General features: G+C 38.6%; 1 protein-coding gene across 3 annotated transcripts in view; it reads left to right on the top strand.

Annotated features, from left to right (window-relative positions):
• The window catches only part of C1H1orf21 (chromosome 1 C1orf21 homolog), a 237,879-nt gene that overhangs the window by 194,129 nt on the left and 28,081 nt on the right, over positions 1 to 15,669 (top strand). For all 3 annotated transcript variants that reach the window (XM_054524290.2, XM_054524283.2, XM_002809698.6), the window contains exon 4: positions 12,464 to 12,540. In XM_054524290.2, coding sequence (XP_054380265.1) covers positions 12,464 to 12,540 — 77 coding nt within the window. The remainder of the gene's footprint in view (positions 1 to 12,463; positions 12,541 to 15,669) is intronic.

Genomic DNA, 15,669 nt, shown 5'->3' with positions numbered 1-15,669 from the left:
TGGCTAATTTTTGTATTTTTAGTACAGACGGGGTTTCACCATGTTGGTTAGGCTGGTCTCAAACTCCTGACCTCGTGATACACTCGCCTCGGCCTGTCAAAGTGCTGGGATTACAGGCATGAGCCATTGCGCCCAGCCCAAGATTTTCTTAAAGTAGAGATGACTCCTTGTGTGAAAGATTTTTTAAAATTAGAAAACAAAAAGTCAGAAGGAGCCAAATCAGGACTGTAGGGTGGATGCCTAATGATTTCCCATAAAAACTCTTGCAAAATTGCCCTTGCTTAATGAGAGGAATGAGCAGGAGCCTTGTCATGTTGGAGAAGGACTCTCTAGTGAAGCTTTCTGGGGCATTTTTCTCCAAAAGCATTGGCTAACTTTCTCAAAACACTCTCCTAATAATCAGGTGTTATCATTCTTTGGCCCTCCAGAAAGTCAACAAGCAAAATGTCTTGAACATCCCTAAAAATTTTTGCCATGACATTGACTCTTGACTGGTTCACTTTTGCTTTATGCAGACCACTTCCTCCTTTTGGTAGCCATCACTTTGATTGTGCTTTGTCTTCAGGATTGTACTGGTAAAGCCACGTTTCATCTCCTGTTACAATCCTTTGAGGAAATGCAGATCAGGTTCTCGATCTCACTTATTTAAAGTTTTCATTGAAAGCTCTGCTCTTGTCTGCAGCTAATCTGGGTGCAACAGTTTTGGTACCCATCGAATGGAAAGTCTACTCAACTTGAATTTTTTAGTCAGACTTACATAAGCTGAACCAATTGAGATGTCTCTGTTAATCATTGGTCCTCCTCAAATAGGGCATGAACAAGATTGATTTTTTCCTTACAAATTGATGTGGATGGTCTGCCCCTGTGGGCTTCGTCTTCAACATCATCTCATCCCTTCTTAATATGAATTATCCACTTGTAACCTGCTGATTTCTTTGGGACATTGTCCCCATAAACTTTTCAACAAGCATCAGTGATTTCACCATTCTTCCACTTAAGCTTCACCATAAATTTGTGTTTGTTCTTGCTTCAGTTTTAGCAAAATTCATATTGCTCTGATAGGGGCTGTTTTCAAACTGATATCTTATCCTTAGTGCCTTGAACTAGATTCTGCTCAAACATGTTATAACTAGTCAGTACAAATTTATTTTGGTGGAAAAAATTTTGAAATCCATGCATAATTTTTTCATAATACACATTTTCCATGAACTTTTTTGAAAACCCCCTATATATTTTTTTCCTCTCTCTTGAATTTAGATGTGGTCCTGTGACATGTTTTGGCCAAGTAAGTAAGAACATCTAACCCTTGCTGAACTCCAGCCATGGTGATTATAAAAGCACCTGTTGACATGGGGCCTCCATTAACCCAAGTCGCTGGGTGATTAGATTAAGCAGAGCCATCCTGCAGCCTGTGCTGGTCATGTAGCGTGTGCAGGAGATAAATTATTAATATTGGCTGGGCGTGGTGGCTCACGCCTGTAATCCCAGCACTTTTTGAGGCCAAGGCAGATGGATCACCTGAGGTTGGGAGTTCCAGACCAGCCTGACCAATATGGTGAAACCCTATCTCTACTAAAAATACAAAAATTAGCCAGGCATGGTGGCATGCATCTGTAATCCCAGCCACTCAGGAGGAGGCTGAGGCGGGAGAATCGCTTGAACCCGGGAGGCGAAGGTTGCAGTGAGCCAAGATTGTGCCACTGCACTCCAGCCTGAGTGACAGAGGGAGACCCTATCTCAAAAAAAAAAATAATAATAATACTGGGGTCATTTTTTACTATAGCATAACCTACCCTATTCTGACTGATTAAAAACACTCTGGGTAAAAATTGAATGTGGTTCTTCCAAGTTCGTTGATTTTCTGTGTGTGTATATAATACTTATTTGAAAAACTTGGAGATATATTATCTTTTTAAAACAGCCTTAACTTATAATTCCTGGTGGAATTTATAATATAGCTTGTTTATTTTAATTATTGACATGGTGACTTAATGACTTTTAATAAATTTGTTGGTATGCAATTAAATCTGTTCTGAGCAATTTTTTACAACTCTGTTTACTTTCTTAAGATTGTGTTTGCAGTCTACCTTGAAAAGCAACTTTGTGAAAAATGTTAGGTGCTTTAAAACTGATTTGCCCCACTTCATGTTTGTTTGATATAAAATGAGATACATGGCAGTATTTTAATTTATAGAAAAATAACTTCCAAAAAGCTGAGACTTTACATGCCAACTTTATTACTACTAAATAATTGTAACAAAATACTAATAACTCTAATAATCTCTGTGGACAGGTAATTGTAATGGAAGTGTTGACTTCAGGTAATTGTATTGATACTGGTGGCTTGAGTTAATAGTTGAATCTGGCAGCTTGGGCCTTTTCATTTGTAAACATCCCAAAATTCTGAGAGTCAAGGTGGCTTCTCTGATCACCATCATTCAGAAGACAAGATAAAATTCCTTTGTATTTGAAGGAGACAGTGTCCTATCTCATGTTAATACTGCTTGAGAAATCAAGTATAAGACATCAAATGGGATTGTTTTCTTAGAGATTACATCCTGTGGGTTACTCCCCCAAAGCTAGAATTATTATTTATTTTATAGCCAGATTTTTAAAATGTGTGTGTACTTCACCACAAATCTCTTGCTTCTAGTTGTCAAATTATTTTTTCTAGTTTTCATGTGCTTCTGAAATGCAGTTGTGCAAATGTACACACACACATGCTCACAGTCTGTGTGCAGGGCACACCCTTTGAGAGTCCCAATTTAGTGCTTTTATGTCTCCTCTCTGTGTAGGGCACTCATTAGCAGTCCCAAGAGCCGATACTCTAATCCCCACTACTTTTCTCTATGCCTCCAGCATCTGTCTGGCCCCTGAGATTTCTCTGTAAGACAGACTTCCTATTGCTGGACCCAGAAAAAGAAAATGAGATTCCTCTCCACACTATCAATTCAGAACCAATTTGCAAAGGGAACCTTACAGGGCAACAGCTTTCTTAGACTAAGTGGGATAAAAAAGGTAAAGAAGTGATAGGAGAAAAGCAGTTCCATTCCTTGCAGACAATGCTTTCAGTCGGCATCCTGAACATGGTGTTGTTCCCTTCAGAATTAAGAAGGTGAGGTTTGAGGAAATGTTTTTTTGTTTGTTTGTTTGTTTTGTTTTGTTTTTTGAGGTGGAATCTTGCTCTGTCACCCAGACTGGAGTGCAATGGCTTCATCTCAGCTCACTGCAACCTCCACCTCCCGATTTCAAGAGATTCTCCTGTCTCAGCCTCCCGAGTAGCTGGGATTACAGGCACACGCCACCACGCCTGGCTAAATTTTGTATTTTTAGTAGAGAAGGGGTTTCACCATGTTGGCCAGGCTGGTCTCAAACTCCTGACCTCAGGTGATCCGCCCGCCTCGGCCTCCCAGAGTGCTGGAATTACAGGCGTGAGCCACTGTGCCTGGCCGGGAATGTTTTAAAGAAGATCCTCTTGGTATTTTCACTTTCCCTTTGGGAGATACCAAAGGGAATAAGGGATTGGGAAGCTCACGACAACAGCATAAGTATAGTGAGTTTGACTGTCTTCAGCATCAGAGAAACTAAGAAGAGAATGATCAGTTTACTCTAGACACTGACAAATACATTCAATTCATAAAGAAATAAAATTACTTCAAGCAAAGGAAAAAATTGTTTGATTTGCTGTGTAAATAAATCTGTCACTACCTGACAGTAGTAGTGCAAACATTTTTGAGAAATGGATGTTTTTCCCAACTGATGGAGCCCCTAAATATTAATAATAAATAAAGTTAAGAGTTTGCTGGTCTGGTGGGTCTGCCTGTCAACCCTGAGATAGCTCCACGGAGCCCCAAGGCTTAGGTTGAAAGCTGGCTCTGTAGAGAGCCAAATGGGGAAATACTAAGTGTAAAGGATCTTTCTGCTGAAATAGACGTTCTCAAACTTTTTTGAGTGAAGAATAACCTAAGACTCTTGTTTAAAATGCAGATTCCTGGGCTTCACTTCCACAGACTCCCACTTGAGATGTCTTGAGTGGGGCCTGGGAAACTCTATTTTAACACACATCCCAGATGATTCTGATTCAAGTGTGGATGGCTGATGAAAAACGAACTGCCTGTGGAGACCCTGTCAAAAGCCTTTATCTTAGTCGCAGTTGGTCTCGGTTTGTTTTAGGGAGAATACTTAGTTCACAAGTGTCAAATACCATCAAAATAGTTTTTTTTTGCTAAGAGAAACAATATCTTAGTTGCTTCGTCTGTCGTCTCGCAATTTATTCTCTTTTCTTATTTCTGGAGCACCTCAGATATTGCATGGCTCTCAGCCCCCTCTGCTGGGTCTGCTTCATCGAAGCTGCTGCTGATAGTGAACCACATGTCTCACTGCTCCCACCACTTTCTCCTTCCTCCTCCTTCCAGCCCTGTTGGTTTGTTTGCTTGTTCTTCTTCTCCTTCTTTTTTTTTTTTTTTTTTAAGAAAGCAGATCTCTTTAAACCTACCCTTTCCCAACACACAAATCCCAAAGTAGAAGTTAAATGTTTATAAACAAATATAAAACTGACTTCTTTATGCAAATGCGCCAACCAGTTAAGTATATACATGCTCCCAAGGTGGATTTTCTGGAGAATACACCAATATAACAAGCCTTAAAAAATCATGTTTTTCAAGTAAATAAAACCCACAGTGAGATCCCACTACACACTACCTAGAATGACAATAGTTGAAAAGACAATGCCAAGTGTTGGTGGTGCAGATGTGGAGAAACTACAGCTCTTCTGCATTGTTGATGGGAATGTAAAATGGTGCAGCCACCTTGGAAAACAGTTTGGAAGGTCTTAAATAATGAAACATAAACTTACTATGTAATCTAGCAGTTCTACTCCTAGGAATCTACCTAAGAGAAATGAAAACATGTCTACAAAAAGACTTCTATCTGAATGTTCATAACATCGCTATTCATAATAACCACAAACTGAACACAATATCAATGTCCATCAAGGGATGGGGAGATGAACAAAATGTGGTGTATCCATACATTGGAATATTATTTAGCAATGAAAATGAATAAAATACTGTTATATGCTACAATTTGGATGAATCTCAAAAACATTATGCCAAGTGAAAAATGCTAGGCACAAAAGGCTAAATATTGTGTGATTTCATGATATGAATCTAGAAAAGGCAAATTTCTAGAGACTGAAAGCAGATCTGTGGTTGCCCAGCACTATGAATGAGAGCAGAGATGACCTGTAAATGGTGATAAAGAAACTTTCTGGGATGATGGCGCTATGTTGAAACTGGATTGTGGTGATGACTGCGTAGCTCTATAAATTTACTAAAATCATTTAATCATATAGTTGTAGTGGGGGAATTTTATAGAATGTAAATTTTACCCCCATAAGGCTGTTAAATATTTGTTTTTAAAATAAGCCATATAGCATAATTAAATAATTAATAGTTCTTTTCTGTGCAAAAGAAATAGAGAGGCGCTATGGTCAAAGTGTGGTCTGGGGGTCCCTGAGACTTTCTCAGGGAGTTCTTGAAGCCATTTTCCTAATGATACTAAGAGGCTATTTGCTGTTTTCATGGTGTTGAAGTATGCACTGATGCTGCAACAGCAACAGTAAGGTAAACTGCTGGTGCCTTAGCCTAAACCAAGGCATTGGCAGCAAACCTTATTAGTAGACATTGTGTTCTCCACCACTGTTTTCACTTAAGAATGCTCTCAATGAAGCAGTAAAAATTACTTAATTTTATAAAATGTTGTGGTTTGTATGCATACCTTTATTTAACTTTTATTTTCAGTTCAGGGGTACACATGCAGGTTTGTTACATAGGTAAATGCGTGTCATAGGGGTTTGTTGTACAGATTATTTCGTCACCCAGGTATTAAGCCTAATACCCATCAGTTATTTTTCCTGATCCTCTCCCACCTCCCACCTTCCACCCTCTAATAGGACCCAGTGTGTGATGTTCCCCTCTATGTGTCCATGTCTTCTCATTATTTAGCTCCCACTTATAATTGAAAACATGCGATATTTGGTTTTTGTTCCTCTGTTATTTTGCTAAGAATAATGGCCTTCAGTTCCATCCATGTTCCTGCAAAGGACATGACCTCATTCTTTTTTATGGCTGCATAGTATTCCATGATGTATATGTACCACATTTTCTTTATTCAGTCCACCACTGATGGGCATTTGGGTTGATTCCATGTCTTTGCTATTGTGAGTAGTGCTGCAGTGCACATGTGCATGCGTGTGTCTTTATGATAGAACGATTTATATTCCTTTGGGTATATAATCGGTAATGGGATTACTGGGTCAAATGGTAGTTCTGTTTTTAGATCTTTGAGGAATCGCCACACTGTCTTTCAAAATGGTTGAATTAATTTACACTCCCACCAACAGTGTATAAGTGTTCCTTTTTCTCCACAACCTCAATAGCGTCTGTTATTTTTCGGCTTTTTAATAGCCATTCTGACTGACATGAGATGGTATCTCATTGTGGTTTTGATTTGCATTTCCTAATGATCAGTGATGTTAAGCTTTTTTCATATGTTTGTTGGCTGCATGTCTGTCTTCTTTTGAGAAGTGTTTGTTCATGTCTTTTGTCCACTTTTAAATGGGGGTTGTTTGGGGTTTTTTTCTTGTAAATTTGTTTAAGTTCGTTATTGATGCTGGATATTAGACCTTGTCAGATGCATAGTTTGCAAAATTTTTCTCCCGTTCTGTAGGTTGTCTGTTCGCTCTGATGACAGTTGTTTTTTGTTTCTTTTTTTTTTTTTTTTTTTTTTTTTTTTTTGCTGAGCAGAAGCTCTTTAGTTTAATTAGATCCCATTTGTCAATTTTTGCTCTTGTTGCAGTTGTTTTTGGTCTTTGTCATGAAATCTTTGTCCATTCCTATGTCCAGAAGGCTATTGCCTAGGTTGTCTTCCAGGGTTTTTATAGTTTTGGGTTTTACATTTAAGTCTTTAATCCATCTTGACTTAATTTTTGTATATCGTGTAGGGAAGGGGTCCAGTTTCAAGCTTCTGCATATGGCTAACCAGTTATTCCAGCACCATTTATTGAATAGGGAATCCTTTCCTCATTGCTTGTTATTGTCAGGTTTGTCAAAGATCAGATAGTTGTAGGTGTGCAGGCTTATTTCTGCGTTCTCTATTTTGTTCCATTGGTCTATGTGTCTGTTTTTGTACCAGTACCATGCTGTTTTGGTTGCTGTAGTCCTGTAGCATAAAGTCGGGTAGCGTGATGCCTCCAGCTTTGTTCTTTTTCCTTAGGACAGCCTTGGCTATTTGGGCTTTTTTTTTTTTTTTGGTTCCATGTGAATTTTAAAATAGTTTTATTCTAGTTCTGTGAAGACATTGGTAGTTTAATAGAAATAGCATTGAATCTATAAATTGCTTTGGGTAGTATGGCCTTTTTAACAATATTGATTCTTCCTATCCATAAGCGTGGAATGTTTTCTCCACTGGTGTTATCTCTCATTTCTTTGAGCAGTGTCTCGTAGAGATCTTTTACCTCCCTGCTTAGCTGTATTCCTAGGAATTGTGTGTGTGTATGTGTGTGTGTGTGTGTGTGTGTGTATGTGTGTATTGTGAATGGGTCTGCATTCCTAATTTAGCTCTTGGCATGACTGTTGTTGGTGTATAGGAGTGCTATTGATTTTTGTTTTTGTATGGGTTTTTTTTTTTTTGAGATGGAGTCTTGCTGTGTTGCCCAGGCTGGAGTGCAGGTCATGATCGATTCTCCTGCCTTAGCCTCTCGAGTAGCTGGGATTAGAGGCACACACCACCATGCCTGGCTAATTTTTATGTTTTTGTAGAGATGGGGTTTCATCATGTTGGCCAGGCTGGTCTGGAGCTCCTGACCTCACATAATCTGCCTGCCTCAGCCTCCTAAAGTGCTAGGATTGCAAGCATGAGCCACTGTGCCCAGCCACGGTATACATTGATTTTGTACCTTGATTTTGTACCTTGATTTTGTAGCCTGAGACTTTGGATGCATATCTTTTTAATAGCCTGTGTGATGAAATGGGAAGTATGCATAAAGCGTTTCTTCTGCATGTCCAAGTTAGATGGTTATCATGGAGAAAAGCACCTCTGTAGCTGATTGAGTTGAAAGCTGAACTAGATGTTGTTTTTTATGGGACATCTTCTCTATTTTAAAAATATATTATCTCTGGCAGATAAATTATGGATATTCAGACCTGGTATTTGGTGAATCATTTTCTTAAAAAAGAATAAGAGAGCCTGACACTTCAAGAAAAATAACTGACAGTATCTCTTGCCAGTGATAAAATTCAAACTTTAAACAAAATCTAGAAGTTTGGAAAACTTAGATTCACTACCATGAGCTCGACAGCTTCAGTCAATGGTTTTCTGATGAGATCGATGGTGATTTTAACAAATGGGATTTTTTTATGTTGTACAATGAAATGTGTCAAAATTTGGAGATTATAGGTAAAAGGGTCTTGATACTAAAAAGTTTGAGAAATGCTGGGCTAGTAGCGAATAGCATGGAGTTTGGGGCCAAACTGCTTGGGTTCAAATCCCCGCGCTACTGCTTATTACTTGTATGGTCTCAGGTTGAGTGCTTCACCACTGTGTGCCTCAGCTTCCTCATCTGTAAAATGGGGATAATAATGGTACCCATCCGTGAGAGGTATTGTAGGCATAAAAATGAGTTAATATATATAAATATTAGTGAATGTTAAAATGAGTTAATATTTGGAAGTGCTTAGAATAATGCCTGACTTACAGTAAGTGCTCAGTGAGTGGTTATTATTGGTCTTGGTGAGTGAAAATTTGTAAAACTGAGCAAACACATTGTAAATACATAGTAGAAGAAAGTTTTTTTGGAATTATATGGGAAATCCTAAACTGCTTGTCTTCCTGTTGCCTCTGTCTCACTTTTGGCCCTGGAAGTGCACTCCTGGGAGTGATGCGTTACTGAGGGCCGGCCTCTTCTCGGTCCTGCTTGTCCATTGAGCCTGTGTTGTTTGGGGAGATCCTTCCTTACTTAGCAACCACAGAATGGGTTTTTAAGAAAGACTTGCTGAGGCAACATAATTTTCAAGGGTACAGTTAAATAAATGGAATATAAACAACATACCACTGTATATCCTTTGCATTTTTAGAATTAGAAGTCACTTTCCTGCCTCAGCAATGTTTAAAATTATAGTGCATTTCTTTTAAGCTCAAAGAGTTGCAGAAATTATGTGAAAGAGAAAGAGGATAAGGTCTTGTTCATTTTCAGTGTTTAATCTAAGACAACATAAGATTTAAAGGAGAAAAGGACCAACTTGGAAGGAACTTATGCCTTCAGTCCTACAAAGAGACTACATTTGAGCTATTCTTACCTCTAACTTTTAAAAACATGTGAAAAATGGCCGTACTGCCCAAGGTAATTTATAGATTCAATGCCATCCCCATCAAGCTACCAATGACTTTCTTCACAGAATTGGAAAAAACTACTTTAAAGTTCATATGGAACCAAAAAAGAGCCCACATCGCCCAGTCAATCCCAAGCCAAAAGAACAAAGCTGGAGGCATCACGCTACCTGACTTCAAACTTTACTACAAGGCTACAGTAACCAAAACAGCATGGTACTGGTACCAAAACAGAGATATAGATCAATGGAACAGAACAGAGCCCTCAGAAATAAAGCCACATTTCTACAACTATCTGATCTTTGACAAACCTGAGAAAAGCAAGCAATGGGGAAAGGATTCCTTATTTAATAAATGGTGCTGGGAAAACTGGCTAGCCATATATAGAAAGCTGAAACTGGATCCCTTCCTTACACCTTATACAAAAATTAATTCAAGACGGATTAAAGACTTAAACGTTAGACCTCAAACCATAAAAACCCTAGAAGAAAACCTAGGCATTACCATTCAGGACATAGGCATGGGCAAGGACTTCATGTCTAAAATACCAAAAGCAATGGCAACAAAAGCCAAAATTGACAAATGGGATCTAATTAAACTAAAGAGCTTCTGCACAGCAAAAGAAACTACCATCAGAGTGAACAGGCAACCTACAAAATGGGAGAAAATTTTCGCAACCTACTCATCTGACAAAGGGCTAATATCCAGAATCTACAATGAACTCCAACAAATTTACAAGAAAAAGACAGACAACCCCATCAAAAAGTGGGCGAAGGACATGAACAGACACTTCTCAAAAGAAGACATTTATGCAGCCAAAAAACACATGAAAAAATGCTCACCATCACTGGCCATCAGAGAAATGCAAATCAAAACCACAATGAGGTACCATCTCACACCAGTTAGCATGGCAATCATTAAAAAGTCAGGAAACAACAGGTGCTGGAGAGGATGTGGAGAAATAGGAACACTTTTACACTGTTGGTGGGACTGTAAATTAGTTCAACCCTTGTGGAAGTCAGTGTGGCGATTCCTCAGGGATCTGGAACTAGAAATACCATTTGACCCAGCCATCCCATTACTGGGTATATACCCAAAGGATTATAAATCATGGTGCTATAAAGACACATGCACACATATGTTTATTGCGGCACTATTCACAATAGCAAAGACTTGGAACCAACCCAAATGTCCAACAATGATAGACTGGATTAAGAAAATGTGGCACATATACACCATAGAATACTATGCAGCCATAAAAAATGATGAGTTCATGTCCTTTGTAGGGACATGGATGAAATTGGAAATCATCATTCTCAGTAAACTATCGCAAGAACAAAAACCAAACACCACATATTCTCACTCATAGGTGGGAATTGAACAATGAGAACACATGGACACAAGAAGGGGAACATCACACTCTGGGGACTGTTGTGGGGTGGGGGAAGCGGGGAGGGATAGCTTTAGGAGATATACCTAATGCTAAATGACGAGTTAATGGGTGCAGCACACCAGCATGGCACATGTATGCATATGTAACTAACCTGCACATTGTGCACATGTACCCTAAAACTTAAAGTATAATAATAATAATAATAATAATAAAAACATGTGAATGACTTGTTGACATCGTTCATTCATTCACCAGTATTTGCTGAGTGCCTCCCATGAAGTGCAAGGCCCCTTACCCCATGTGGTAAAGAAAGGACATGGGCCCTGCCCTTCTGGTGTGAGTGCATTCGGGTTTTCTAATTTCTCCCACCTGCTTTGTAGAAGATTAGAAGTGTTCATCTTCTGTTCCCTGACATACGTCAACAGACAGAACAATATGTTTTATCCTTCTTAAATGTTCATGAAAACATTCTTAAGTTAGTGTAAGGTAAAGAAGGTAAGATAGACTGTAAGAAACTTATGATTGTTTCTTTTCCTAAAAGAAAACAAACAAAATCACATATTTTTTGGAGTACTGATGATAGGCACATAAGCTCATGTTTGATAGTTAATAACAAACAACCAGAATATGTAAGTCATTGAGTTTCACTGACTTAAGTGGCTTCTGCTGTCCTAGGAGAAATAGGACCTCAAAAAGACAACCAGAATATGTAAGTCATTGAGTTTCACTGACTTAAGTGGCTTCTGCTGTCCTAGGAGAAATAGGACCACAAAAAGACCATCTGTTTTATGTGTCATCCCACTTCACTCTGCATGTGATGAGAATGTTGCATCGGCCCATGGCAGTTTTTATTCCTCACTCTAGATTTGGTCTTTAATTGTGGCCTTACCTCAAGTTCCTCAAGTGTGTATAGTCACCTGTTACATAGGTTCAGAGTGGTCTTTCCTTTCATTTCAGGGGTATGTTTTGTGAGCAAATTATAAAGCACCTTGAATATCTTTTTAAGATAACGTTGAAAAACACAGAGCAGTCGTATTATTGAGATCATGTCCTTACTGATATACTAGCATTTTAAGATTTGAGAGTATTTCCTTCCCATGTGGCTAGTTATTAGGAATAAGAAATTAGGTCAGGCTAAAAGCCAAAGAAGTGTTTCTTGAATACAGGCTAGGATTGAATTGTAGTAATTCAATTGAATTCAATCTCAGCATTTGTCGTGGGTTTTAGTCCTGTTCCTGTTCCTGTCATGGCTAGGGCCTTCAGCAAACTTTACATCTCAGTAAGTGCAGTTGTCTTTTACAAGTAAATTGCACGGAAGTCAGTTAACCTGAGCAAGTGAACAAAGGCTGTGATTGTATTGCTGCTGTTTCTCTTGATACTAGATCTTCTGTTCTTTGATTCATTACTATTAGTGTTAAAGAATTAAATATTAACTGTACATTGTTTTCTAAACAGAGTCACAGTTGTTATAAAGCTAATTTCACTTTTCATAGCAATGCTCCCTGTTTGGCAGGTTCTACCTGTTCTGTGTGTCATCTTTGCAAGGACTTTTGCCCTTGTGAGGTAACCAGCCGTAGTATAGGGCCCCAAACAGATTGAACGTTTCTGTGATGAAAACTCATACACTTGTTTAATTGTGGATTCTAATCCTGTCTTTTACATGTGTGTGTTTATGTGTTTCAGGAAAAAAGTGCCAGCTCAAATGTAAGACTTAAAACTAATAAAGAGGTTCCGGGATTAGTTCATCAACCCAGAGCAAAGTAAGTTCTAGTTTCTGTTTTCCTTATATAGTCGGCCTTCCATATCCATGGATTCTGCATCTGTGGATTCAACTACCCACGGATCAAAAATATTCAAAAAATAATAATTCTACAAAGTTCCAAAAAACAAAATTTGAACTTGCCACACACCAAGTACTATGTTGAATTCATGTGAATGAAGTGACGTGTAGGCACTTCATTAGGTATTATAAGTAATCTAGAGATGATTTAGAGTATATGGGAGGATGTGTGGGGGTTATGCAAGTACTATACCATTTTATATCAGGGATTTGAGCATCTACAGATTTTGGTATCTATCTGCAGTGAGGTCGTGGAACCAATCGCCCACAGATACCAAGGAACAACTGCATTGTTTTTAGAGCTAAAAATGTTTTCAGAGTGAGTTCCATTTTGCCTACCAGATAATCAAGATCTAATATAAAGCTTTAGTAATTGAGAAAGTGGTTTGGTGTAACAGAACAGAATAATGAAAACAGACCTACAATACATGACAAAGCTGACTTTGTAGGCCAGTTAGAAGAAAACAGAGAAGATTATCAGTATGACCACGAGGTAGGGAAGAATTTTGAGTAAGACACAAAGGATGTAGTTCTTAAGGATAATAATTAATTAATATGACTGCATTAAAATTAAGAAGCTCTTAAAGCTCTTAAAGGTAAAACCCAAATGTCCATTGAAAATATAGGTCAGGCGCGGTGGCTCACGCCTGTAATCCCAGCACTTTGGGAGGCCAAGGAGGGAGGATCACAAGGTCAGGAGATGGAGACCATCCTGGCTAACACGATGAAACCCTGTCTCTACTAAAAATACAAAAAATTAGCCGGGCATGGTGGCGGGCTCCTGTAGTCCCAGCTACTCGGGAGGCTGAGGCAGGAGAATGGCGTGAACCCTGGAGGTGGAGCTTGCAGTGAGCAGAGATCGGCTCCACTGCACTCCAGCCTGGGCAACAGAGCGAGACTCCATCTCAAGGAAAAAAAAAAAAGAAAATATAATGGGTAACTAAACTGTGGCATCTAAACTGTGGGAATACTGTACATCAGTGAAAATGAGTGCCTATAGGGACACATATCATGATGGAGGAATCTCATAAGGATGAGGCAGTAGAGTAAGCAGCGATACATGCATACATGTGGTTTCATTCATATGAAGTCAAAAAAGACAGAACTAAGGCATATGTTGTCTGTTAGTATATGGTAAAACAATAAAGAGATATAAGGAAATGAAAAGGCATTAAATTCAGAATATTAGTTATTTCTGACCAAATGGAGGACAATGGAACCAGAGGCTCTATTTCTTAATCTGGGTGGTAATTACATGAATGTTCAATTGTTATTTTGTGAAAAAAATGTACAAATAACATTACATGTCTTCTGTGTGTTAGGTATATCACAATTGGAAAGTTAAAAAGAAAAGAAAAAAATTAACTTGAAGAAAAAGATTGTATCACATGAGGATCCATAGAGTGCCTAATACATTTTCCCACTTATAGTAGAAACTTGAAAATATGATTGTTGATTACCAACAGATGACTATCCCTAAATGTTTCATTTAAAAGGTCATTGCATGTTCAAAAGTTAAAAAACAATAATGAGTAGTTTTCTAGGTTGTTCTAGAACTGACTCTAACCTTAATGATAAAATGTACTTTGTATGACTTTGAAGCTGTCCTCTCCTTCAAAGAGGCTGTGTTATCCCAGAGGCTACAAATCTCTATTAGTGTTTCACCTAAATGGAGACAAATTTCCTGAGAGTACCGATGACACTGGTACATTTGACACAGTCACCCCAACCCAAAATAAATTTGACTATTACATATGTGTATTGATAGCCCCGTAAATCAAAATCATAAGCAGAAGGAGGTATGTTATCTCTAGTTCTTCCAAAAAATTGTGACAAAAATGACCTAACTCATAATCACTTTCCCCTGGCTCAGTGTCTGTGGAATCACTGCAGCTGTGGCCACTGTGGTGTCGCAGTTAGGAGACCTCAGGGGGTAGGTAATGGGCTCTGTCATTTAATTTTTACTTTCAAAGAAAACTGGACATGTTAAAATCCACTTACCATTTACAATGTCAGTGTAATGATGCCGCTGATGTTTTCACCCTCAGGTAAATGTGCTATGGCCACAACCTCCCTAGCCCACCTTACTGCTGATCACTTTCATCCACTTTATCTGCCTTTGGGGACAGCAGATATCTGATAACACAGCCAAACCACCTTATCATCCAGGATGTCTGAAAAATGCTATTTTAAAATGCTTCCCTTATCTCAGAGTTATAAAGAGAGATTGAATGGAGGAGAATTTCTCTTTTCTGTTTGAAAGAATACTTACTTAACATTGACACCCTGAAGCAGCACACTTCACAGACTGGCGTGTGCTGAAGCTTTCAGAGGAGAAAATTCTGTTTTCCCCACAGCAGCATGCTTGTGTGTGTGTGTGTGTGTGTGTACACACATGTGTGTATGTATTTCAAACTGTGAACAGAACATTGGATTCCTGGAATTCAATTAAGAAATCTTTCTGGAGGGCCAAGAGAAGAGTTTTACTTTTCCTACTTGCTGACATATAGGATCAATTTACTATACTGATGCATAAAATAAGATGAGGCTTCTTCTTCCCCATGAGTGGAAGGACAATCCCATACTATAAAGGCAGATCATCCTCATACCACCATGAAGGCATGTCATCTTCATACCTTCATTTAATGCTTTAATTTGATATCAGGCAAGTGACCTATGTCTTTGAGCTTCAGTTTTCTCAGAGAGAAATGGAAGTGAAAGATCCTGTCCTGAGCTGAAGAACAAATGAAATAGGGTATACCCACTGCTTATGGCATTGTCTGGCACTTGGTAAAAATGCCTTAAATATTAGAAACAACCCAAATGCCTTTAACAGGAGGTTGCGTGGATGCACTACACTATAGTCACACAATGGGATATTAGTCAGCAGTTCAAACAAATGCACAGCAGCAATGCACAATATTGGATGGGCCCTAGCAGTCTAATATTACAAGAAAAGAGTAAGTCTGAAAGATTACATAGAACATGATGCACTCTATAAAGTTAAAAACAACTGAAATAATCTGTTTTTTAAAGGCATACAAAGAGA

Source organism: Pongo abelii, chromosome 1 (genome assembly GCF_028885655.2).
Source record: "Pongo abelii isolate AG06213 chromosome 1, NHGRI_mPonAbe1-v2.0_pri, whole genome shotgun sequence".
Taxonomy (NCBI): domain Eukaryota; kingdom Metazoa; phylum Chordata; class Mammalia; order Primates; family Hominidae; genus Pongo; species Pongo abelii.
Note: the sequence above shows the minus strand (reverse complement) of the source record. Positions and strands in the feature narration are given on the sequence as shown.